At 38.6% G+C, this 26130-nt stretch overlaps 1 protein-coding gene across 3 annotated transcripts in view; it reads left to right on the top strand.

Moving 5' to 3' along the window:
* The window catches only part of DOK7 (docking protein 7), a 58849-nt gene extending 32932 nt beyond the window's left edge, over nucleotides 1-25917 (top strand). For all 3 annotated transcript variants that reach the window (XM_008645067.2, XM_017727699.1, XM_017727698.1), the window contains 5 exons: nucleotides 9191-9233; nucleotides 17980-18045; nucleotides 19117-19188; nucleotides 21992-22144; nucleotides 24144-25917. In XM_008645067.2, coding sequence (XP_008643289.1) covers nucleotides 9191-9233; nucleotides 17980-18045; nucleotides 19117-19188; nucleotides 21992-22144; nucleotides 24144-24280 — 471 coding nt within the window. In that variant the 3' untranslated portion in view covers nucleotides 24281-25917. The remainder of the gene's footprint in view (nucleotides 1-9190; nucleotides 9234-17979; nucleotides 18046-19116; nucleotides 19189-21991; nucleotides 22145-24143) is intronic.
* The last annotated feature ends 213 nt before the right edge of the window (nucleotides 25918-26130 follow it).

The raw sequence follows: 26130 nt of genomic DNA, 5'->3' as shown, positions 1-26130 counted from the left end.
AGCTACTGTTGTTTTTCCATCCCCTGTGGTTCAGCTCCAGGGACATTTGATGCATCAATATAACAATACAAAATTTGTGTGTGTGTCTAGAAGTTAGACTGAGCTTCCTCAGGTGGGATGAGGATGTTAAGGTCAAAATAATTGTGATTCCTATGATAAATGAAAGCCAGGATGGAGTGAGTGAATACCAGTCTTATATAGGACTTCTAGGCTGCAGCAAAATGCCTTTACTGCATGCCAGCTCTGCTTGTATGTATTCCTTGGAGTTATCTTTTGTGTCTTTCCATGTTTTTTTTCTGAAAGCCGGGTAAATGAAAGAAAGCAGACCTTGGGACTTTCTCTGCAGCAGTTCAATACCACGCAAGTCCAAAGTGTAGATGGAAAAGGGGCTTTAAAGTTGACTTTGTCCTCCTAAGTCTTGTCACATGAGGATATCAGGGTATTCGCAGGATAAAGTGCAGCAGCCAGCTGTCAGTCAACTAAAATGACTGTTTCAACAGCTGGGAATCAGGGGGACATGAACTCTGGCTGTGTTCCCTCTCCCCTAGCCACATCCTCTGCAGTAGTCTGGATTCTGTGGAATCCTCTGCTAATTCAATGCTGATTGGAAGCAATTTTGAATGTGCTAGAAATTTGAGCCTGGAAAATATTAAGGAAATATAAACCTTTTCCAGATCTGGTTTAATAGAAGGACAGAGGAGTGCTAAGTGGGCTATATCAGGGCTAGTAACTGTATACTTGAATCCCCTGTAGCACAAAGAAGACATTTCCAGATGAAGTTTGCCGATTCATCTCATTCCTTGAGACACAAAGTCAAGCAGAACACACATGCTATAGAGATAACTACTATAGGAGGCTTTGGAAAAAAAACTACAGATATAATTGTGCCTAATAATTTATAGCACTTGCTCTCTGATACAGAAGCAGCCTGGGAGCAGCCCCCATGCATAGTTAAGTAGCTGTATCCTTTGAAGCTGTGCAGCTTAATTATAGTTTCATTACTTTTGACAAACCATAATTTCAGTGATGGGCCAGGGATAAAGAAAAACACTTGTCTTAATTTTACTATTTTGAGCTTTTTCTCCCTTATTTGTCCTTCTACTTCCATCCATTTCTTTCTACTGATGATCACTGATTATATTGTTAATAATTTTTTTTTTCTGGAAGAAGTTGACTATAGCTCTAAATGTGAGGTTGAAAAAGGAGGAAAATGAATATGAAGATCATATTGCAAGGCTTTCATTTTTATTCTTCATAGGCCCATAATTAAGCCCACTCTAGTTCTCTCTCTGTGGAACAGGATGCACAGGTTATAACAAGGATTCTTTTCTCTGTGTCTTTATGTGGAATGGGCTGGAAGGAAGGAATCAAGTAACTAGTCTAATGTAAATTGGCATAGCTCCATCAGCTACAAAACAGGCACAAGTGTATTTTTAGCGCCAGCAGAAGCTAAGCTCACACTGTGGAACAACAGTGGGGAAGTGGAGGAAGGAAAAGACTTTTCTTAGGGCAGTCCCCAGGCGAATGTTTCAAAATGGTAATTAAAGCTTAACATAAACTTTCTCCATATCTAAGAACCCACAGAAGCAGGTTTAATTTGTCTCTAAGATCTGAGATTTCACTTTGCCAGCTTTTGAAATGTTTTCATTTGAGTCCTCTATTTACTGTCTGTCACTTCAGCTGTAGGGTTGTAGTTGAACTCTATTTGCAAAATGGGAACCTTTTCTTCCTGAATAGCTGAATTGGATTTTAAATCTCGTTGAAAGCAGGAACTTGAGTAAAAGGGATTCTTCACGCACTTTTGTGTGTAAATTTTCCATAAATTGCCGCGTTGCTAAGCAGGAGGGCAAGACCACCTGAATCCCTTTGTGAGTACGTGTGCACGTTGGTCCATGTGTTAATAATGGTCCTTCTTGTTTATTTTCACTCTCCAAGCTTCCTGCTTCATAATACTTTTGTATTGACTTTGCCAATCTTGAAATGGGTTAATGCTTTGACTCAGAACTCTGTGGTTTCTATTGGGCTGTGCTGTTCTGAGAAGATGTATCTCAGTATTTCCCATTGGTCAAGTTTTCACAGGTATTTCTGCAGTACTGAGATGCTCTGTGGGGGCACAGTTAGTCTTGTGAACTTTAAAATGCAAAGGAACTGGATCATGTGAGGTGTTGAATCCCATCCGTGAGCACCTTGCCTCTCCTGTTTGTGTTATGTGCTGAGCAAGAAGAATGAGCTGAGAACCACACGCTGCTTATTTGCACAGCTGTCAAATCTGCTGTTTTTCATACCTGTTTGGGCCCATCTGAGCCTCACTTTCAGTGTTAGGGGAGTTTTGCTGGAGTCCCTGCCTTGTGCAATTTTCACTGAGTGCAGAATGAGTGGAAATTAACAGATCTATTGTACAAGGAAGCTCAGACTATCAAATGTGGGGAAACTGAGTGTATTCTAAATATCAAATGTTCTTGCAGAAGTGTAATGCTACCCCCTGTTGGAATTTGGGATATATGAAACATAAACCGGAATACATGGAATTGAAGCCTCTTTGACTTTGTGTACATTACTATGTTTCCATTGCACTTGACAAGACTTCAGAAGTGCCAGGCTCTCTAAAAACAAATATTATTTTTACAAAAAGAGGAAAGGTTTTTTCCCCTCCAGTTATCGGCACTGAATTAAATTGAAAATAATCTTTCATGTTAAAATACAGCTGCAGGCACAAAGGCCTGTCATTTTACTGTATTTCTGTAAGGATACAAATGTATAACCTATTAATGTTTATTTTTATTGTTCATAAACATCTCTCTATAAAGGTCTTGCAACTTCTAACAGAGAAATGCAGCCTCTCTTTGCATGGTTAAAGCTACTGTGTTCACTGTGATTCAGCTGCAAGCTGAGGAAGAGCACTCGTGTTCACCTGTGGAAATGGGACTGGCTGAAGCAATGCTGTGGGTGCACTGCTGGAGCTTCAACAGTCTGGAAAAATGAGTGTTTGAGCTCCAGTGCATGAGCAGTGCAGCGGGAGTTTCGGTCTGTTCCTTAGGAGAGGTGACTTAACAGGAGCTGAGCTGAACAAGGCTCTGGGAAGGGAAAAGGGAATGTAATGTTTCTATAAAAACATCTCTAAGAACCTGACAACACTGTTTTGAATCAGAAAATCTGCTGTGTGTCTTAATGCTTTAACTAAATATTGTTCCTTTTCATAAAACTACAGAACATCATCCGCTACTATAAATCAGGACAGCTCAGCTGAGGAGTTGGGGGGAACAATGTAGATAATTCTAATTACATGGAAGAATTGGTTGTCTTTATTTTGGCCCATATGACATGCTGAACTTTAGATTATTTCACGGTATTTGCCTTCATTCTTAGATCTCACAGTTGGAGAGAAAGCATTTATCGTTTCTGAGCTGAGTGTGGTTTATTTTAATGGCAATTGTGTAAGGAGTCTTTGATGTCCTGAATGGCAAAATGATTATTATGGGATACTTGGTGAAAGATGAGGTAGCGAAGGCGGATGTTAATACACTGTATTATGTACATAGCATCAATTCACAGGTGTAATTGTTCAGGGTTTTGTGCTCTGAAATCAGGAGATGCTGTGACCCCGTTGTTAAGTTTGAGGAATATATCCTGTGACATTTGCATATGGTGTTTTTATTTTTCATGAAGAATCGTTTTTAGTTCCTGTCTTCTAACTCCTCCACCATTCTGGCCGTGTTTATCAAATACATTGGATTAAAATTGGTTTCAGAGGCAATTTGCTATGTCTGGCTTAGCCATTTCCTCTGGCTGGTGAAATTCTTCAGCCTAGTCCTGGCTCCTGCTGCTAAAAGTCCTCCTGTATCATGAACCAGGAGTGAAGTGTTCTCAGTACTTCAGTGTCTTTGTCCTGTGAAGTCTGTTCAGAAGTGTAGATGAGCTCATCTCTTCAGCAATATTCATAATCATTAGTGTCCATCTTTCCATTTGAGTTTCTTATACAGCTCTCCCTAGAGGGTTTGCTGCTGCAGTCTCTCTCTCTGCATACTGTCACTATATTTATCCCTACAAAATCTCTGTGAAATAATGAAGTACTTCTTCCTGTACGGAAACCAGTGTTTCTGAATTTTACCTGTGATTAAGCAGGTGAGACCCTCAAATTCACAAAAGTACTCAATAATTTTGTTTGATCTGGAGCCATCATACCAATCTTTGAGGAACCATAAGAAAATCAAACCTTATGAAATTAGTAAGAAATGGTAAGACAAACCCAAAACCTCAGTCTCATGGAGGTGGCAGAGTGTCTTTATTTATATAAGTTGTAGTTTTGGGCATGTCTCTGTAATCACAAGCTGTCTAGCTGATATTGGTGTTAGGACAGTTTTAGGAGGGTTTGGTGTTGTGCGCTTTCAGACTTTGTTATCAACTTGGAGTATTATTGCTTTTGGCCAGCTGTACATTCTCATGACTTATATTTTGTCTAGCAAGGCTGTAAGCTTGGCTTGTAGCAATGCCTGGAGACAGACACAAACATCACTGATGTGTTTACACCAGGTATTTCATATGCCTTGGATGGTATTGCACAGCTGCTTCCTCTAGAGTTGTCTGAAAACTTCTGTGCATAATGACATATGTGTGTGATGTTAAAAGGATGTTGTTTAGGTTGAAAAGTTAAGCTTCTCACTGTTAAGGAATTGACAGATTTACAGTTGCTCATGCCATCTTGATTGTACCCACACGTGTCCCTCTCGTGCAGTGAATAAGACAGATGTCCCATGGAAAAACTGGTATGTGACCATGTAATTGCGTTATAGTCCAGCTGTTCAGCACACTCCTAGTGTGACTGTCCAGTGTGTAGTAGTTCTAGGTCAGGTTTTGAAAAGCAAAAGACAAGAGCAAATCATGTGCCTTGTTGCTGTGTCAGCTTCCCCATGGGCTCATATACTGTCAGTAGCAGAGCTTGAAATTTGACCCTTCAGTGTTGCAACTGAGACTCCACCATTGGAATTTCTGCTGTCTGGTGGATGGGTCCAGGTACTGGCTTTCGTGGTAGGGAGCTCAGCCAGCTTTTCTTTCTCTCCCATAAATGGATAGCTTCAGAATATGCTAAAGGCAAGTTGTGTCATTTTTGGAGGCAATGATCACATTCTGGTGCCCATGGTTGTATTCTGGGTTGTGTGACAAGCGGCTCCCGGCTGCAGGCAGCTGGGAAGCCCAGAGCAAGAAGCAGGAGACACCTTTCAATAGAAACATATAAGAATTGCAACTGCAGAGGCCTCTGTAGAAAACTTGAGAGAGAGAAGATGGCAATACAAATCTAGACTAGAATTAAACAATATTTTTGGTTGTTTCTCATGTCTTGTTTTTTAAAAAAGGGCTGTAACTTGTAGATGAGTGGAACTTGATTATCCCACAGGTTTTAAGGGGTGTATTTTAATGTGGCACAGCCCATGGCTTGCCAGTGCCACTGTCTCATAAAATAGCTGATGTTTGGGCTTGGCTGAGCAAGTGGGGATGTTTCTGAACTGACTGCAGCAATCTTTCTGTAGGGCGGCAGTTGGCTTGCAACAGATGAAGCTGAGTAATTGGGAGTTTGGGGCTGAAATTGGAGCCCTGCACCTGAAGCATGCTATGGGCAGGAGTTTGTTTCATTTGGAGTTGTTAGGAAGGATCATAGAGTTTAATAATTTTGTATCTTTTGTTCTCAACCTGATCAATTGCTGGGCAAGATGAAACAGCCCATCAAGGCAGATGACCTTTAAAGGTTGCTCCATGTGCCTGTATTTATTGACCTTTCCTGGGAACTTTGTCTTTCTTGTGGCAGCCTAAGCATTCAGGTTTTCAACTTTACTGTGTTTTAGAATAATAGAATATAAGTCATAGTGTTTAATCCTTACAAGGAAAGTACTTTAACTGTCAGTTTCATTAGGGACTGGTTTCTTTTTGCTGAAATATCTGAGCTTTGCAGAACTTTGGACACGATCAATACTTTTTCTCTTCCATTTTCTAAAAGCACTTTAAACTTTTCTTTGTGATGCTCATTTCAAAATCTTCATTCAGTATTTCTCATTGAGTTCTTTGCACCTTTGTGAAGTTTCTGACAGTTCAAGTTTATTGTCACAAGCTATATTATGTGATTGTAATCTGCTGCATCCCTCTACACACAAACTATGTGAGGCAGTCAGAGGGTTGTGATGACGTGCCACCAGCTACACACAGCAGGCAGGAGTGTTTGTTCATTGTTGGAGAAGTCTGCTTCACAGTTTCTGATTTTCAGGGACTCAGGGATTTTGAGTCATGATTTTCATGGTTTTCTCTTGATAAACTGGATATTTTGTGTAGCCTTGTTACTACATAATAGCTTTGAAATGAAGGGAGAGGAGAAAAAACAATCTAGATCATCTCCTCTGCAAAAATTAAGCATTTGACCAATGTTGCAATCAAGCCTCTGTTTATGAGTGCATTTTTGGTATGTGCAGAATAAAAATCTCACAATGCAAATATTTGCTTCTATTACTGTCAGGTACAAAGTCCTGTTTCATAGTAAGAAAGATCTGGGAGCCTCTCATTTATGTTGAGCCTTTCTTTTTCCAGCCTGAGGACTCAGACTGGGGCAAAACTTCCTATTTGTGACTAAAGCAAAAGAGACCTAAAAAGCATAGAATGTTTTGTGCTGGAAGGGACCTTTAAAGGTCACCTAGTTTAACCCTTCTGCAGTGAGTAGGGACACTTTCCACTAGGTCAGGTTGCTCAGAGCCCCACACAGCCCAGTCTTGAATGTTTTCAGGGATGTGGGATCCACATCTTCTCTGGGTGACCTATGCCAGTGTTTCACCACTCTCATAGTAAAAAATTTATTCCTTGTATCTGGTCTAAATCTACCCACCTTTATTTTAAAACCATAATCCTTTGTCCTATCACAACAGGGTCTGGTAAAAAGTCTGTCCCCATCTTCCTTATAATGCCCTTTAAGTATTGAAGGGCTGCTTTAAGGTCTCCCTGGAGCCTGCTCTTCTCCAAGCTGAACAACCCCAATTCTCTCAGCTTTTCCTCAAAGGAGAGGTGCTCCAGCCCTCCTATCATTTTGTGTCCATCCTCTGGACCTGCTCCAAGAGGTTCATCTTTCCTGTGCTGAGGACTCTAACTCTCAGTAGCGCAGAATAATGGAGCTATAAAAAGCTGCCAAACTTAGATGAGCTGAAAGAAAAGCTTTATTTCTAAAGATACACAAAGGGAATTACATAAGCTGTGGCTGATGAGGTGTGTCTGAAATGTTGACACAGTTATCAGGTGACTGGCATTTCATTCCTCTTGCCAGTGATGATGGAGCCCTGCTCAGCATTAAAACCTACAGAAACTAGTCTGCTTTTTCTTGGAAGTGTAGTTTCCTCCTTTTTAGGAAGCAAAATAGGAAACAAAAATATTTTGGCTCTGTGAAAATGCTTGGTTTATATTGAACAGCTATCCATCATAGCCAGTAACAGGAGGAACTAGTTTTAAGACAGTATTTTTCTTTTTTTTCCCGTCCACCTGACTTGCAAGATTCTGGCTCCTTTTTATGCCAAGGAGGTGGGCTTGCAAAGCTGTTCTGGTGCTTTTTGTCACTATGAATCTGGCAAAACTTCTTCTACAGCCTGGAAACTGGGAAGTACAGTATCTTTGCTCTTTGCTGTGGAGCTTATATTACATGACCTGGACTTTTTGGGCTGATCTTGGGCCCAAAGACTAAAACTCCCATAAGCAGCACCAGAACAGGATGATGTATGTAATAACTGGAAAATTCTATAGAGAAAGGTGGGCCTGTTGCTCTTCATATGGGACAGTATTTTTAACTGTTGATTTTTTTTCTTTTAATGAGAACTGGTGTGACCAATCATATATTTCATGAAATATAAAGAGAATGGAAGTTTGAATAAAATAAAATGAATTTTTTAAAAAAAAAGGTGAGAGAAAGGCAAAGATATTCCAAATATACACAGAAGAGGGAAAAGAAAATCCCATTTTGATTGTGAAAAGGATTATGTGCCTTGCTGGTTATTTGTGCACACAGAAATGAATGCCAGGCTTAGGTTCTTTTTAGCTCTTTAGGGCAACCGAGCTAATCTGTGAATAATGACCCAGCATATCAAACCAGTGGCTTCTCCTAACATCTATCATTGAACTCTACCCAAGGTATTTGGAAGCAGAACATAAAAAATGAATGTCATCTGGCTGCTGTCAGATCACTACCAGAGCTAAAATAGCCCTGGCCATGCAGCTCATGATGTGTGATACACGAGTGGTGCATATCCGCTTACTGTGGGTGTTGCAGTGGTGGGGTGGTTGGAGCCACGTGCATCACAGACCCCAGTACTCAGCTCTGGGCCACAGATAAAAGATTATAAGTTAGAAGAATATTTAACTTATATTTATAAGTAATACTATGAGACATGCAGGCCTTAAATAATCACACTGTGGGTTTTTGTCTGAGTATCATAGCAGGCATAACAAAAGCATATGATTTGAGTGAGGTCACTTACCCCTTTTCTCCTTTGATGTAATCACAGGGTAGGTTGAGATATGTGTTATGCTCTGGGTTTGAAAACCATGCACTTACATTTGTACATTATGCCATAATAATTTTAAAAGTTTCTCCTACAGGCAAAACCATGTTTTGCTGTGTTTTGTAGAATTATAAAAGGTCGCTTTTAAGACTGTTCTCTCCTGTGCTTTCTGTTGAGCTGCCTTTGCAGTTGCCACTGCTAGTGGAGTCTCTGCCTTAGATGATTGCAGCAGGAGGCCTCAGAGTTGCAGAAATAATGGAGTATGATGTACTGAAATGGAAATTAGGACAATCTTAATGACTGAAAAAAATCACTTAATAACAAAAGACTGGTTTTGTTTTTGTTATTATCTCAGCCTCATTTTTTTTCTCTAGTCAAAGCTGATTCTTGTAGTTTTTTGTTGTTTTTCCTATAATTTCGATGATACCTTAACAATGTCCTACATTTGATATAATTTCACACATCAAACTCCCATTTGCATTTTTCTCTTTGTAATGTATAATCTAATATTTTCTGAAATGCTGTGGGATGTTTTTTCTCTCTGAAAAATGAAATCTTGGCCATGTTTCTGCTTTCTTCCCCTCCCTTCTACTTTTACATACTTCCTATATTTTTTCAAGTTTCTACTTCTTGTAAAGATTTTTCATTCTAAAATTTTCTGTTTTCTTTAGGGAACAGCAGTATTACAGTCTGGAGTCTTACCAGCTATATCAGGTAGGAGCCATTTAGTTTTTTTTTTTTATTTAAGGATGACATTTAAGTCCCAGGTTGTGATGAGAGAAACAGAAGATTTATGGAAGCAGAACTAAATACTACATTGAGAAGTGTCCTGTTTGGGGTTGTTTTGCTGCTGCAGTTCATGTCTGGCAATTATAAAATACATTTTAATCTATAGAAACTTTGGTTGCAAAGATTAATATATTTGTTTTTCCCTTTCTTTTGTTAATCTGAAGAGGTTCAAAGTTGTCAGACCCTTTATGAAGCTGTTTAGTGCTTTTTCTACTTACATATTCGAAGAAAACTAGAAATTGTTCTTTTTTGGCTGTATTAGCACCAAAGGCAAACTTGATTTTTATGTTCAGTTATTATGGCCAGTTTCCTAAATAACACAAACCCTCAGGAATGAATCTTTACCAGAAGCAACTCGGAGATGCTTCTCTCCTGTCAGTGAAACTATTGATTGACCAACAAAATCACTGATGAGAGGACACTGAGTATCTGGCCTGGAAAGATTACTTAGGCAAAGGCACCTTTGCATTGTAAACCTTCCTATCAGTAGAATGTGTTGGTCACCTGAGTTCCCTGTCTAATGCAGCCAAACTCGTCTGGGACGTTTGAATTATCATTTTGCTTCAAAGAAAACATTTCATAAGTGTTTGGTTTTGTGCACTCCATCTTAGATCTTGGAGAGATCTATGCAAAGAATTTGGTTAGTATTTTGAATGCCTTTGTGTTCCTTAAATAGTTTACCTGATAATTCACCAGATCCATTAAATTTCATAGGTTGCCCAACTCAAATAGACATAGAAAAGCTCTTTGTGCTTAGGTTTTTTATTACTTTTTAAAACCTTGGCAAATATGTAAAGCAGTGTAGTTATGGATACTTGTGTGAACAAATCCAGTAAGGCACTCAGGATCAGGAGGTGTCTCTGGAGAAGGTTAAAAGTAACTTTATTCACTGGTCTGTCTTAGCAGGAGAAAATCCAGAAGCATTTAGCAGATCTTGTTGCTAGTTATTCCACTCAAGTCAGTGGAATTACTCTTGACTTATAGAGGTGTAAGTAGAAGCCCAGATTGGATCATTAATTTTATCTTTCCCTCTGGTACTCAAGTTTCTAGTCCTTCACTCAAACCAAGGAAAGCAGAACACTTACAATTAAAGTGTGTGTAAATACAGGGAAACTTGGGTCTGTAGCTGCATGTGGTGGGCAGAATGTTATTTTTGTATTAATTTCAGTGTCAAGCTAATTGTGAATGCAAACACTATGTGACAAAAAAATCTCAGACTACTCATGCATATGAGAGAGTTAGTTGTTTTGATAAAAACTATCATGGAGCAAATTGGAAATGCAGAAATACAGGACAGATTTTTATATTAGCAGAAAGAGAAGATACAAGACTGAAGAAACTTGAGCAGGTGGGTTTTATTGTCTGGTACACTGGGAAAATACAGTTTAAGAAAAGAACTCTTGTAGGAATAAGTATAAATGCTTAAGGCAAATGCGGCATCTAAAGCCAGTGACTGAAGTCTTTTTTATGGGGTTTCATCTCTCAAAAGTCCTAATATACTGGTACAACTTCATTCTTCAATACTACACTATTTTTCAGAATGCAAAAGAAGCTGAAGTTTTCTATGTCTCACTGCATTTTTATTGTCCTTAGATATTTCATTTTAAAGTTTTGTCTTTCATACGTGTGAAAATTTCAAGTATAATTGAACTTGGCATTGCAAAGCTTTCAAAATAATTCTGTAGCATTTGAGTCTTTAACCTAATAACTGAAGGTCCCAGGATGCTGAGCAGTCATTCACACTGTTCTATTGGACTAAAGGAACTGAATTAGAACTTCACTATGTTTCTCTGTTATGAGAGATTATAATCCATAGCTGAGAATAGCATAAAGGCACACTAACTTGAGGTAACTACTTTCAAAGCCTGTATTGTGCATATACATGGCAAGATACCCCTTCTAGCATGGGTGATCGTACAATGACCCAATACCCAGTTAGAAAATTTCCTAGTGTAGCAGTTTACTTACTCAGAAATACATTTGTTTTTTTTCTTATTTTCATTCAAATACACTGTAGAATGCAAACCCCCTCCTTCCTGGGCTACAGGTGCACAAATGTTCTATCCAATAGTTTTGCTCTTGAATGTCTCAGTTCTGTAGCAAGACATGGAATTAAACAGTCAGGGATCAACTGTTCCATATTTTTCAGTTTATTGGTAGTGAATGTGGGTATTCTCTTTCTGCTTTTAGTTAGATATGCTGAGCAACAGACTCAGCAACTTTAGAGAAACGTGTTTCATTCTAATGGCAAACAGAAAAGTGTTCTAAATATGGCAACAATTCTAAGTTGTATTACTAGATGGAAAAAAACAAGTTGGGGTGAATCATATAATTCTGTTTTAAATAATTTGGTTGCCTTTGTTATAAATAACTTTGTAAATATTGACTGGAAAGAGAGACTGAATTAGATTACTTGAGTTTGTAGGAGGAAAATGTTCCCATTGTTATCATAGCTTTGTGCTACAGATAAAGGTAAGGGATTCTTTGGAGTTGTATGATGTGGGAATGTGTGCTCTTAAGTATAATAGACTGAATTTATACTTATGATGGACCTCATAATACCATGACAGGATAGAGGTTCAAAAATATGATTCAGATTTCTAGATTTCTGAGACTGCTGGTTTCTGGGCACACCTCAGTTTAGTACATTTTGTGTAAGCAGTTCTCATGCGACCTGTACAGAGATTCTCATGACTGCTTGAGAAATCCTGTAGCTTGATCTAGTGGTTGCAGTTTCAGAGATATGTAGGTAGGTCTTTTACTCAGGAACTGCTTACGTGCTTTGAGTTAAGGGATCATGAAAAAGATGCACGTTCAGTGTTGAGAGATGAAACAATAGACTGCGCATTCCTTCGCAGGATGGTGAACTGAAGAGCTTGTGATTATCTTCATTATCTTTCTGGTACTATAAGTACCAGAAAGTATTGTAGGAAAAACAGGGCTGAAGCAGCTGTCTAGCAAGAGCCTCTGCCCTGAGGTTTGGATGTACATCTGTGTATGTCTGACAGGTGTGTACTTACCATGTTCTGCAGTGAGAATCCTTAATCCACCTCAAATCATCGGAAGTCCTTTACTATTCTTACATTTAGCATGTATTTCCTAGCAGTGGTGCTGTTTTTCATTGTAATTTAGGCCTCTGATTAAATATTGTTCTCCTTTCCATTCCATTGCAACAGCTTAGATAGGGAACCTCCAGCTCTTACTTATAAGGGTGCATGATTTCCTTCAAAATATTTGTATTTTCTCAGTTGAGTAGAACTCTGTCACAGCAATCCTGCTTCATGAATGATGTTTAAACCATGAGGCTGTTTTGTGTGGAGGGGAAATGCCACTATTTTTGTCCTTAGGGAAGTGCCACTATTTCTGTCCTTAACTGCCAACCCCTCTCAAATGAGCTGAGCAGTCTGAATCCCAAGACTCCTATTTAGAGAAGGGAGGCTGGGAGCTGGAATAGCTTGCAGAAGTTCTTAAGGACACTGCAGTCCCTGGAGAAGGCATTTCATGCCAGCTCTATACACCGTATTTCAGAAACTTTCATCCTGTCCCAGTTCCCGCAGGGAAGCTGGTTGCCTGGGCATTCCCAGGAGCCAGGCCCAGCCCTGAGTATTTCAACACTCAAATTAAACTTCCCTAGTGGGAGGTCTGATCTCCCTCTACCTCTGTGCCACAGGCTCTGGCTTTGCAAAAGACAGTAGTTGAATGGGCAAGTAACAAATGTGCTCCCAGGGAAGCAGTGCATGCTCATATTGCTTTTTGACTCGTAAATAATCGCTCTCCTTTTCCATTTTTCTCCTTATTCCATAGGAGCAAATTCATCAGCATTGCAACTGACACTCTTGCTCTCTGACAGCCTCTTTCCTTGCAATACCAAACCTACACAATGTTTGATGGGAAATGTTCTGAGGGGATGAATTAAGGAATAAACATAAAACAATGCTGTGGATTGGAATTCAGCTAAAATATCACCTGAATGCTGATTATGAACACTATATCTCTATTAAATTTTTCTTAGGTAGATAGGGACTCAAGGCAGGCAGACAAAAAGAAAGAATAAAATTAAGTATACAGCAGGTGCTGAAAATGAAGTCAGCTGTCTGACAGCTTAGCTTTTATGATGGAAAAATATGCACAATTTTTATGCATTTAAAAAAAATTTTATTGTATACCTATGCAGCCTGATACTTTTATTCCAAGCTTAGGAGTCATCTTGCAAGGAATTAATTGAGAGCAATGCGAAAGAATAATCTGGGCCATGCTCTTGAGATTATTGTTGCTTAGATTGAAAACAACTTACAATTCTCACTTTTTTTCAGGATATGTGTTGTCAGCTCTTCAGATATAGGAAGACCAAGTGCACTCTGATACTTTTATTGAGCCAGTAAAGGACTGTGTGTTGAACAGTGTCCACCACAGATAAGTCATGTCATACTTTATAGGGCTAAACACTGTAATAGAAGAGCATCACTATAATGAGAAACGGATTAATGAAACCCTGCCATAATGTGGCATGCTCTTTCTTGGTCCTGCTTTATTCTACAAGTCCACTCAAATTAATTCTGTAGGGGAAGAAATATAGGAGCTCAGAACAAGTAAGCTGATTAAAATACATATTGTATTTACAAGCTTAATGTTGGCCTTGGTGACTGTCTGAAGTATGAGGGGCCTTTTCCCGGGGGGGAAGAAAACAGTCCATAAAACAGCTATGGGGAAGCCAGGGAAGTGAATGATCCCAGTGCTGCTGCTTCATCCTCTGGGCTGAGCAGATCCAGCAGGTTCCTGTTCTCTGGATGGGGGGTGGCAGAATGTGGTAAGCCCATGCTACAGTGACCTTCTAGTTCTGTCCTTTCTGTATTCCTGATTTACTTCCCCATGCCTTCTCTGACACTGAAATCTGTGGAATTGACATATCCCAGCCTTCTAGAACACAAAGAACTTATTTGCACATATATTGATTACTTCAAGGTTTTTTTTAAATTTTGTTTTTGTGTGTGACCTTCCTTCCTAGCCAGTGTAGATCCTGAGCTTTAGATGTGTCAAGATTTTTGAAGTAAATGTATGTAAAGCATCTTTGAGAGTGTATTTTTCAAAAAACCCCAGACACTGAATTTCCTGCCACAGGAAAATGGTAATAATTCTAGCTTAACACTTTTGCATTTTTATGCATAGGAGGCTGGACTGGAATGGCCCACAGTATGGGAAGATGAATAATAGATAGAGGTAGTTAGATCCTCTGTTATTTTTTGCGCAGACTAAATAGATATCTTTGAGGAGCAATATTTGAACAGTGAGCTTGAATGCATTTCTAATTTTGAGTGATTCTACCACTTTTAAAGTTGTCTGTGAAAGATACAAGAGGCATTTCTGAATATGGTGAAATCTGTAGAGCAAGTAAGTGTTTTTAAGTATCCCCTTCAGCTTTTATGCCTTGCAGATAATGCTATTTGTATAGTAGAAAATATATGAAATTACTTTGAAAATTGAAGAGAACATGCAGGGAAGTTTCATATGGCAAATATACAGCACTGGAAGTCTCCTATTACATTTGCATGAAACAACCTCCTGGTGTACTTGCTGTATTTCTCCTGTCAATCAGTCGCTTTAGCCTTTGGATGCTCTATCAGGCAAGGTATTTGTTTTCAAAGGAGGAGGTGGGAATGCTGCTTGGCTGAGTGGGTCAAAGTTCTTCATAATAAAGGTAGTTTTAATTCAACAGGAAGTGGGAATTTATCACAGAATGTGGTGTTTTCTTCTGTCCTGACTCCTTGTCAGGAAATTTAACAGCCCAGACTGAAGAGTTTGTGACCTACCCCTTGAAGGCAGAGTAGAGGCTGGGCAGTGAGAAGCGATCACTTGGTAAATGCAGCACAGTGTTGTGTGTGTCTCCTCATGGTCATGTAATAATAAGTTGCAAGATTTGAAAACATAAACTGTCTGGGCTCAGTTTATAGTTTATATTCCATCTTCCCTCTGTTTTATTATTTGTTTTCCTTGGCTCTTTCTTGTAGAACATGTGCTGTTAACTCCTTAATTTTGAAGGGTGAGCATAAAGCAATGACTGTAAAGTTAGAAAAATATTTCAAATAGTCGTTGTCTTCACTGAGCTACATTAAACTTTTGAGTCTAATCATATGTAGGAATGCCAAATATCCTGCAGATTTTTTTATTTTGACACATTTTGAATACCTTCTTCCTCTTAGATGTTGAGGAAAATAGAAGAGAAATAACTCTCTTGATGAGATACTCAGTTCTGACAAAGACTTGAGCGAGTTAGCCACACAGAACTGGATGGCAGGGGAAACTGAAAAAAAAATATTCTTAACAATCCTTTGTACAAAGAAAAGAATGATGGAAGGGAGCATCTGTCTCCTGCTGGATACTTTATTTGCTCAGAAATTTATCTTGCTAACTTGCTTTTTCCATTCCTGCGTTATCCTAGAATTCCTAAATAAGAAACAAACCAGTTGATACACCAGCTGAAAAGTAGAAGGAAGAAAATATCTACGTTGATCTCTATTGACACGTGTTTGTATGATGTAGTTCAAAGCTTCAAAAAATTCCCTGAGAGATTTGACTATGTAAATATTTGTTAGTTGCCAGATTTGAAAATGAGGAAAATGCAACAGGTCAAATCCTGAAACACTAACATAGTTCTTTTAAATAAGCTCTGAATGGGAAAACTTTGGCCATAAATGGATTGGAATATCTTATTGTTTTAAATCTCCTGTCCTGGGTGTTCTTCACAAGTCCTAAAAATGTTACTTAAAAATCCATATTTCCTCTGGAATAATTTCTGCTGAATTGCAGTAAGTTTTTGAGGGAATAAAAAACCCAACCCCACATTAATTCTGTGATGAAGCTAGAATTAGCATAAGGCTGTAATCTTTCTTCAAAGTAAGGTGAGGCTTTTGGTTTCATAAAACATATTCTGATGTTCTTAATGCAGAGACAGGATGCACTGATGTGAGAGAAAGGAAGATCAGTTACAGTGAAAATATAAGTAAATCAGCTAGCCTGGGGCTGTCCTATTTTTGCATTTATTTTTATCAGCAGTCTTGCTAAAAACAAAATTTCAAATAACATTTCAAATAACATTGTTAAGTCCTCACCAGAGTATGTAAAGGTTTCTACAATCTGATCTTGTTAGTTAAAATACAAAATCAGATTCTCAGTATGGCGTACTTTAAAATTGAATTTTGTAGCCTTGGATTACCATATATATGCTTTCATGTACATAAAGACAACAAACTAAAGGTTTTAGTTCAGTTGTGCCCTTCTGAAATAGTTTCTTATTATTGTTTTAATCCATTGTCCTCATTAAGTGAAATAATGAGTGGTTTTTTAGGTTTATTTTATAAAACTGTAGGATTAATTTTACAAGCTTGGAAACCATTAGATTTAGAAATAAAATTGTATGTGTACTTTATACAGGAAAAAAAAAAAGAAGTTGCCATTTTCTTTAGATTCCCAGGCCACGCAGTTTTCTTAGATATTTCAGAATATTTATCTTACAGAATTTCTTCATGTTGCATAAGAACTATGGTAATTTTTGGACGCTATTTTAAAAACAATTTGCAGAGCAGTGTCTCACCTGCTCAGAGACTATTCATCAGTTTAGAAGAGTGTTAATTTTATATGTGAATCCCAGCAGCCTGCAGCACATGGCAGAGCCGCCCTGTCACCAGTGGCAGGGTTACTCATACACTCAGCCTCCCACCTGATTCCTGTTCAGTTCCATCCACTGCACAAGAAGTTCCCTCACAATTATTCATGCGAGGAAGTAAATGCCACTCAACTCGATTGAGGTGCCCACAGTGACAGCATGAGAGAGAAGAGATTCAGGGCTGGATGGGGTGATGTAACCCAGCACCCAACAGGTGGGGATGATGCTGATGAGTTTGCTGGTTAAAGAAGGAATGTGTGTGTGCAGACAAGCCACACTGCATGGGTACCACCGTGCAGATTTCTGAGTTGATAGCTCTTGTTTCTTCAAATTTCCCAAATACAGCTGCCTGCTGGCCTGAGTCAGGCTGGGGAAGGGAGACTGGCTGTGCCATCTGGTGTATCCAAGGTGAAGCTCTCCTGGCAGGAACACTGGGAGCATGTTTCACAAGAATGTGCTGTGACCTGGATTCAATCCCCATGGAAGCCAGATACCTCATGTTCCCTTGCCACTGGCCCAGTGTATCCATGTCTAAACATGGGTGGTGGACTGCTGAAGTGTGGCACAGCTTTCTCATTCACTTAGATAGGTTTTGGAGCCAGTCTGATCAGATTTTAATGAACTCTTTAAACTTTGTTGTTGCTAAAGCTACGTTATGGATTGCAAAGGCAACTCCCCACTCAATTCATGTTGCCATTTTACTTCTTAGCTCAGGACAGTTTTCCCTGTGGGGAAGGTAGTACTCACCAAAACCAGGGAGGGACAGCATCCTTAGATTTTATAGAAGGCATCCTTTCTTTCTGAAGAAAGAAAACAACACAATTAGATTTTAATGCCACAAACTCAGGATAAAGAATTTAGCAAAAACTGGAAAAAAAAAAAGCCTGAATGAAGAACAATGACTTGTAATTTTTAGTGTTTTGTTTTGTTTTTTTCTAGATGTTTCAGAAACATTTATTAAAAATGAAACAGGTATTTAGATTCAATGTGAATCTCTGTCTTTGAAAACAGGTGGTGCTTCTGTCATGGCAGCTTCTGGGTCTTTGAAAGTGTATAGAGGGCACAGTCTCCAAGCTGGTAAGTAAAAGTGATTATGAGGTACGTGTGTGGATGCAAATTGAAACTAGTTTAAACTTAAATTATTTTAAACTTCAGAAAATATTAAAGGTAATGCATGATTTGCTTCCCTACTGTAAGTCTTATGTATTTCTTTGGGTTTTTTGCTTTGAGGAGTTTTTGTCAGAAAGGCATTGACAGATGGGATAAGTTTAGAAGAGGCAGTGACAGATGAGATAAGTGACAGAGTATAAGCAGTAATCTTATTCACAACAGTAAAATCTGCCATCACTTTAACAAAGGGCACCCACCAAAAAAAATCCATCTCAGGCCATGAGAAATCCTGTACCCTAATAATAATATGCTGGGAAAAACACCCACCACATTTAAATATACTTCTTCATGATAATGGAGGAAAAAAACACTGCCAGCAGATAGAATTATGTGTATTTGTAATTCAAAATTAATTGTAATGCTTTCATTCTGTGGACACAGCATTTTTGATTGCCTGGTTTGAACTGGGGTGGAGTCTGAGATCGTGAAGAAATGCGGGCATCTTTTTTCAGCTTCGTGCTGGGGAAAGACCGATGATGTTGTGCAGCCTGGCTTCTTTTAAAGATGGTGATTTGCACTTGGAAAGCAAAGTTGCCTTTGTAAGGGCTAGCTTAAGCATTTTCTATGGTTTTTCAGAAATCAAGAAGTTATCCGTCATGCTGGAGGTGGAATTTTAACAAGAATGTTCCAGATGCTCCCAAGATCACCCACGCATTGCTCCCTGATTCATGCATTCAAGATAGTTCTGCTCCCACATTCATGTACAGCAAAATGCACTGTTGATTTCATTGTCCTTCAGTGTGAACAGTTGTAAAAGTGTCCTAAAGTTTATTTCCTTGGTGTTATTACGCTCACGAGGAAATGCTGACATCACTATTACTGAACAGTCAGCACTAGCCACTGTTTATGCTTTCTGAGATTATTCTGTATGATTGTTTAGTTTAGAAGGTTACAAGTCAAAACCAGAAAAGCATATGCTTTGATTATATTGTACAGATTTATAAGTCCAAAGCCATTAACAGTGTTCCTGCATTCTAGGTCCTAAAGGGGGGTATGAGATGCTAACACTTCCTTCAGAACCTGGAACTCCAACTAGCTCTGAGGAACCTGGTAAGATTTTTGCATCAGAGGTCACTAAAGGTTTCTTTTTCCTTTTCCTTTTTTTTTTTTTTTTTTTTTTAATTGTTGAGATCTCTTCTAAGTGTTATTTTTGAAGTGTTGCCCTTTGAACATGTCAGCTTTACATGCACACTCACGCACACACACATATCTTTTATTTATAGTGCTGGTTTTCTTTCTGTGTTATTTATTGTTCATTTCTGAGAATGGTGCCTATATTGGGTAGAAAATATGAATAACTAACACTTGCTGAAAAAAAGGCTGCAACAGCAGTTTCAAATATAACTTTCTCCTTCCCTCTCCAATTACAGTCTTTTCCTTTCTTTGTCCCCTCAGTTGAGGGCCACTGAATTTTCACTTTTACTCTTTTCCTGTTATTTGCTTAACTATCTCTTTTGATTCCTACATTTCCCCCTGTTCTCTTCAAGCAATCGTGATATTCTACCAATTTTTTCAGAATGTTGTAACCATACATTGTTGTCTGTTTTTCTCTCAAATCCTCCTTTCATAATGTTCTCAAATACTGGCCCTCTGACCCCTCTTGGAAGCATCTCCGGCCTCTATCCACCCATAAGGGATTGCTGAAAGAACTGTCCATGGCTCTCTCACTGCACCATGTCTTCATTAGTAGGAACTTTTGACTGTTGTGTGCTTTTTAAATAAACCCTTCTCTTCACACAAATATAGAGCAATTTTCAATATCTAATAAGGGTTTGGGTTTTTTGTTTGTTTGTTTGGTTTTTTTAAGGAAAAATGAAAACCCAAGTATTCCTCTGTTTACAAAGAAAGCACAATTTCTATTGGGACAGCACTGACTGAACAACAGAAGACTTTTCCTTTCCTTCCATTCCAGTTCGCCCAACTTTATCCTTGTTTCCTTGTTTTTTTTCCTACTTCCTCCCTTTGAGAAGAATATTTGACTGTTGTGAGGTTTTGGGTTTTTTTTCTGTTTCTTAAGCTTTTCTTGCACAAAGCCCTACCGATTCTCCATGTGTGGTTTTTCAGTTCTCAGGAAAATCACTTGGCTTGTTTGCATCAGGTATGATGTTCAGCTTCCTTAAACCTGTCAGCTGTTTAGTTCTATAGGGAAGCTTACTAGTTTTCATGCTAGCTAACTTTGAGGATGCTTCACTTACACTTCTGTTACATCACTTTAACAGCAAACAGAAAGACTTCAAAAATTATCTTTTCCTTCATGACTGCTCGTGACTCTGTACTTAAGATTGTCACCTGCTTGCAACTTCTAACTATTTGTGATGCAGATTTTCAGTGCTATGATTTTACCGAGTCCCTTCTTGCTCAGTCAGGCCAAATTCCTTTGAAATACTTTGGACACAACAATTGAAAATAATTTCTGAGAATGATGTTTGATGAAAATATAAAAATCCCTTCTGCATTTGATTCTGCATTGATTCTGTAATTTTGTTCCTGTTCTTGCTTTGCAACAACAACTTGAAATCTGACTGTCAGAGAAATATTTGTATACTTTGTGGGTGTTCCGATGTTTTCTTTATAAAAATCTGTGAGAAAATTGGCCAAATTTCCAGTCTTTTCAATTTTTAGACTGTATAGTAGACTCCTTTGATTTAAACAGCTTAAGCCTGGGGAGATTCCATTATCCTGGAACATGCCCTTACTGTTACCTAACGTTGTGTAAGTTATCTCTGTTATTCATAATACTTCCAGGAAAATGAAAAAGTTTCCCTCAATTGTTAATCACTACTGCTGTTGTCTGGATATAAGAAGTCATTCTTCCCTATGCTCTAAAATGCCTTGATACCCTACTGCCTCTATATTCACATCTCAATACTGTCTAAGTGGGCAAAAAGGAAAAGCAGCAGTTTGGACAAAAAAAGATTTGGTACGAGTTCTTTGTGGGGACAAGGAAGGGCTAAATAGGACAACTTAATGAAAAAGGAGAACCTCAAAGTGATACCATTTTTCCTCTGCACTCTTCTGTTTCAAACTGAAGAGGAGAAAGTGTTCAGTGGTAAGGACTCCAGCTGGACTGAACAGACAGACAAGATTAGCATAATTGAAAGTAGGGCTAGATGAGGTCTTGAGAATTAAACCAGTAGACAAAAAAAATTGTTTTTAAGTCAAAATCATTTCATAGGAACTGTTTCCTAGTCAGTGTTATTCTGTGTCTTTTTTTTAGAGATTTCTAGAAAACTCTGTGGGATTTCCTCTAGTGTTATGATCTTCACTATTTAGAAGGGTTTTCCCACTATTTTTTTTTTACCTGCAATGAAAGTCCTTTAATACTTTGTTGTCCCCACTTGTCATCATTCTTATCTTTTTCAATTCTGCACAGGGAACCTGTCAATGTTGTCTCCTCAGGTTTGCTTTCCCTTTGCTTGGAAAAGCTCTTCAGTCCCTGTTTTCAGGACATGCTTTAGGAGCCCCTGCTGATTCTGCTTTCCCTCTTGCAGATGATACAATAGTTCACATCTTCCTAGAACAAATTACTTCATATAAAGCTTTACTAACCTAAGGTAGAGCTGGAAGCCTTGTGAGGCAGTCCTGCTGCTGGAAATGTCTGCAGAGTGTTTGCTTTCTGCTACAACACAGCAAGATCCCTGTCTGTGGTCTATGGTCTTCTGCATAGATCCTGACTTGATCAGTGTTTCAGGATATTTTAAGTAGAAATTTTAGTCTTGTCATGTCCCATCTACCACTGAGGAATGTCCTGTTTGTCAAGCAGAGTTATTGCTGCTCAGTGTTTGCTTTCAGTGTCTCTGTATGAACTGGATCATTGCAAACAACACATGTTGTAACATGTTATTTATTTCAGAAGGGGCAGTAGGTTATTCAGCTGATATCCCTACACCAGATCGACCCCACAGTGAGACAGCCACCTATGTTAATATTCCTGTCAGCCCTACTTCCAAAAAACAGCTTCACTACATGGAACTGGAACTTCAAGAATCTAGCACAAGCATAAGAGGTAAGGAAGTCTATGATACTTTTTAAACAGCAAAGGATATGCAGAATGTGTGGGGTATGGGGAGTCATAATTTCATATAAGGAGCAGATGAGGGAGCTGGGGATGTTCAGCCTGGAGAAAAGGAGGCTCAGGAGGGACCTTATCTCTCTTACAATCGCCTGAATGAAGGTTGTAGTCAAGTGGGGGTTGGCCTCTTCTCCCAGGCAGCAGTGACAGGAGGGGACATGGCCTCAAGCTGCCCAAGGGGAGGTTCAGGTTGGACATCAGGAAGAATTTCTTCACTGAAAGGGTGGTCAGGCATTGGAACAGGCTGCCCAGGGAAGTGATGGAGTCATCATTCCTGGAACTGTTCAAGAAACGACTGGACATGGCACTTAGTGCTGTGGTTTAGTTGATGGTGGTGTTTGGTCAAAATTTGGACTCAGTGATCTTGGAGGTCTTTTCCAACCTGAATGTTTCAATGATTTACCCACAGGCCTTTGCTAACAGAAGAGTTGAACCCTGGGATGTTTGTGAGGCAGTTCTTTTAACTGGCATCTCTTCTTGAAAAAGATTTTTGAGTAATGAAGTTCTATAAGATGTTGCATCCCTTTGACAGGTGATTGTATGTGCACTCATTCTAAAGTGAACACTTCGAACTCTGGAGTTTGAAAGACAGTAATTTGCTTGTGTTCTCAAGATTTTCATTGCATATTAGGACTACACTTACCTCATTTTTCTTTCTTGGCTTCAGAAACAGGGCTGTGGGTGTAGGTGTACAGGGCTTGCTCCTGAAGACACTGGCTCTGGAGCCGTGCAGCAAATGAATCAGAGCAGAACACAGTGTTCTTCTATCTGCTCTCCACGAGGGCGTGTGAAAGTGCTGCAGAGAGAATGCCAGCCCAATTATTTATTTATTTATTTATTTTTAAAATTCTTTTGTTTAGATTAGATATTTTACTTCTAATGCTTAACTTGGGCAATTAACACATAAGCATGCAATAGATCTGCCATGTCTTGTCATTTAGAGATGCAGTCCTTGCTACAGAAAGCCCCTCATCAGAATCTTGCATTTAATTGCTTGCATCTGATATTGATAGGTTTTCCATCTATAGTTCCCAGCTATAATAATTTTAATCTTTATACTTCTAATTTCAGTAATTTTATTAACTTTGAAATGCTAGCACTTTTCCTGTTGGGTTTTTTTAATGTTTTTACGGTTTTCATTAAGTAATTCTACGCTTCTCCCAGACCTTAATGTAGCTCTCTTTACAACATCTTGTTGAAATGTAAAAGCAATATTTGCTCTTAATTTTAAAGACAATGAACCAAAGCATTAAAAATGAAGAGTTAAATGCTATAAATTTTCCTAAATGTCAACTACCTTCCCAATCTCGAATTGTGGAACTTTAAAGGTGCCTTTAATGACCAAAAATATATATATTTTTTTCATATTAAAATTTTCCCAGCCTCTAGCCTTATGGAGGTATTTTACTCCTGAACAGACTGAGCAGCTTTTGTCTCCCCTATTGCCAAGAAAAATGAGCTAATGTCATTCTGTGTGAGGCTGAAGGTGGTTGCTCTGGTAAACAGTCACAGGGTGCCTAATCCAGACAAAGAAGAACACTGCCAGCTGCCATAAGTGTTTTCTGTTCAAATACCAGATGTTGTTCATTTCCTGATCCATAGCTTGGTGAGGAAGCCTCCCAAAAGTGGGAGAGCCAAGTTCAATTTTGTCATTGACCGGGAGTAACAGCGGTGGAGATTCGAACCTGGGTCAGAAATGCAAGTGGTTCACTTGCTTATTTGAAGAAAACCTGACAACTAAAATATGTAGATAACAAAGCTTTTGAGGTGTTTTGTTTTAGTTGTGGTTATCATCTTACTCCCTTTATATGGCTTGCTATAAGACCAGACCAGGATCATCCAGGAAATCTGTGGAAGAAGTTTCACAACAGCTTGTTTATTCAGGAATACATGAGGGTTGTAGTCTTTTACAGGATTCCATTTGGTGTTTCAGGGGGTGGATCATCCCGATATGCCCAGATTGACATTGCAGCCACCGAGACAGCCCACAAAGTGGGGACGCAGCACGCGCAGTGCCGTGAGGAACGCCTGCAGGAGCTGGAGCAGAAGAGGAAAGGAGCTCAGCAGTGACCTGTCTAGGAAAGAACTTTGTGCTTACCACAAATTGATACTAACTCATCTTCCAAAAGATTAACATTTATTATAAAAAACACTCACACAAAAGCTGCCATTGCTTCTTGCAGTTATACCAGATTCATTCCGATATCTTGATTCCTAATTGGAAAGCTGGTAGCATGAGGGGTGTGTTTGGTCTTTCCTTTTATTTTAATTTGGTTGTAAAGTCCAGATTTTTTGTCATATGCAATGACAGATGTAAGTTACCTTTTTCTATAATTCTAAAATCATGGAGAACCTGGAACCAATTTCAGTGTTTATTGAATGGTGGCATTTTCTTTGAAAATAAAGAACTTGAATGTCTGTAGATAAGGGAATGTGTGTGTGGTAAGTGTACACATGTTTGCATATGTCTGTATGTAAGCACACATTACTGATAAAATATATGTATATATCTGAGTGTATAAAATACGTAAAACTTCTCTTAATATATTAATGGACTCTTACAAAAGCAAGAAAATTCAGTGCCTGCTTTTTTCGCAGGTACAGTTTTGTCCAATTTATATGCTTATTTATGGACATGCTCAACTATACCTAAGGATAATTCAGTTTTATACCTCACTGAGTCCTGCAGCTTTGGCTAAAGTTGCTCAGATTTAAAAGCTGTAGTGCCAGGGATGCACATAAGTATGCAAACAGACAAGAGCACACAAACAAGTTATTTAATTATGTCTATAAACCACAATAATGTGAAGGGGCCTTTGGGTGCTTCTGTTCTTAAAAAGCCTAGGTCAAACCATGAGTTCGATTTTGTAGTTGCTGGGTATCTGTAATTTTTAGCAATTTTCTGGAGCTGAACATATGTACCACTTTGAAAATCAGGTCTCAGTTTTCTCACACAGCGTATTTTAAAACCAAAGTATTCAAAAGAAACATTCGCTTTTGAAAATAGAGTCTTTTATATCAAGAAAACTATTCCTAATGTAAAACCAGCATCCTTAAATCTAAAACTTTATTGAATAATTCTCTGCTGTCCCTAAGTAGCATAAGACCAGTTCTGTGTAAGAGGATGGTGTTTCCAGAGATGCTACAGGATTGACGCACAACAGGATGTTATTGTGTAAAACAGGTTTAACCATGAGTCTGCCACCTCTTGCTTTTGTGCAGTGAGATTTTATGATTCAAAACTTAGTTTCCCATGTTGTGTTGTCTGTTTAATTCTTCTGTTCTTTTTATTTGTCCTCATATAAAATGTCATTTAAATAAAATATTATATAAAATGTTACGGCAGTGACACTAAACTAAAAAGGAAATGTACTCATGAAGAAAACAAATTTTTCCTGATAACATATCAGCTTTGGCTTCCAGAAGTTGCCAGGAGTGACATCTTGGGTGTTATGATTTTTTGATTGTGTCCTCTTAAGATCCAATATCACAGCCAAATTCTGTTCTCTAGGTATGCATTATAATTTATATTGGTGAGTGGAAGTTTTGTGCCAGTGAGGGTTTCACTAAGTGGCTTTGAATGGGAGGTGGGGTTTTGTTTTTGAGGCAGAATTTAACCTATAAATTTATTTGAATGTAGCCTCAATACTAATGTAAAATATCAGAAATCTCTCAAATAAAAAAATAATGTGTTTGAGAGTTGACAATTGCAATTCTTATCTGTCTTGTGTTCAGATGTATTTTTCTGTGGAACCACCTAGCATATTTCTGAAGGGAAATGAGGTATTTCTTATGAGATTCTAAGTTTAAAAGATTTTTCTTTGACAAGTGGACGGTGGTGATCTGCTTTGTAAACACATGTTCAGTACAACTGGACTGGGCTTGGCTTCCTGGGGCCAGGTTTATCTGACTGAACTGTT

Source organism: Corvus brachyrhynchos, unplaced genomic scaffold (assembly GCF_000691975.1).
Source record: "Corvus brachyrhynchos isolate BGI_N302 unplaced genomic scaffold, ASM69197v1 scaffold80, whole genome shotgun sequence".
NCBI lineage: Eukaryota > Metazoa > Chordata > Aves > Passeriformes > Corvidae > Corvus > Corvus brachyrhynchos.
Note: the sequence above shows the minus strand (reverse complement) of the source record. Positions and strands in the feature narration are given on the sequence as shown.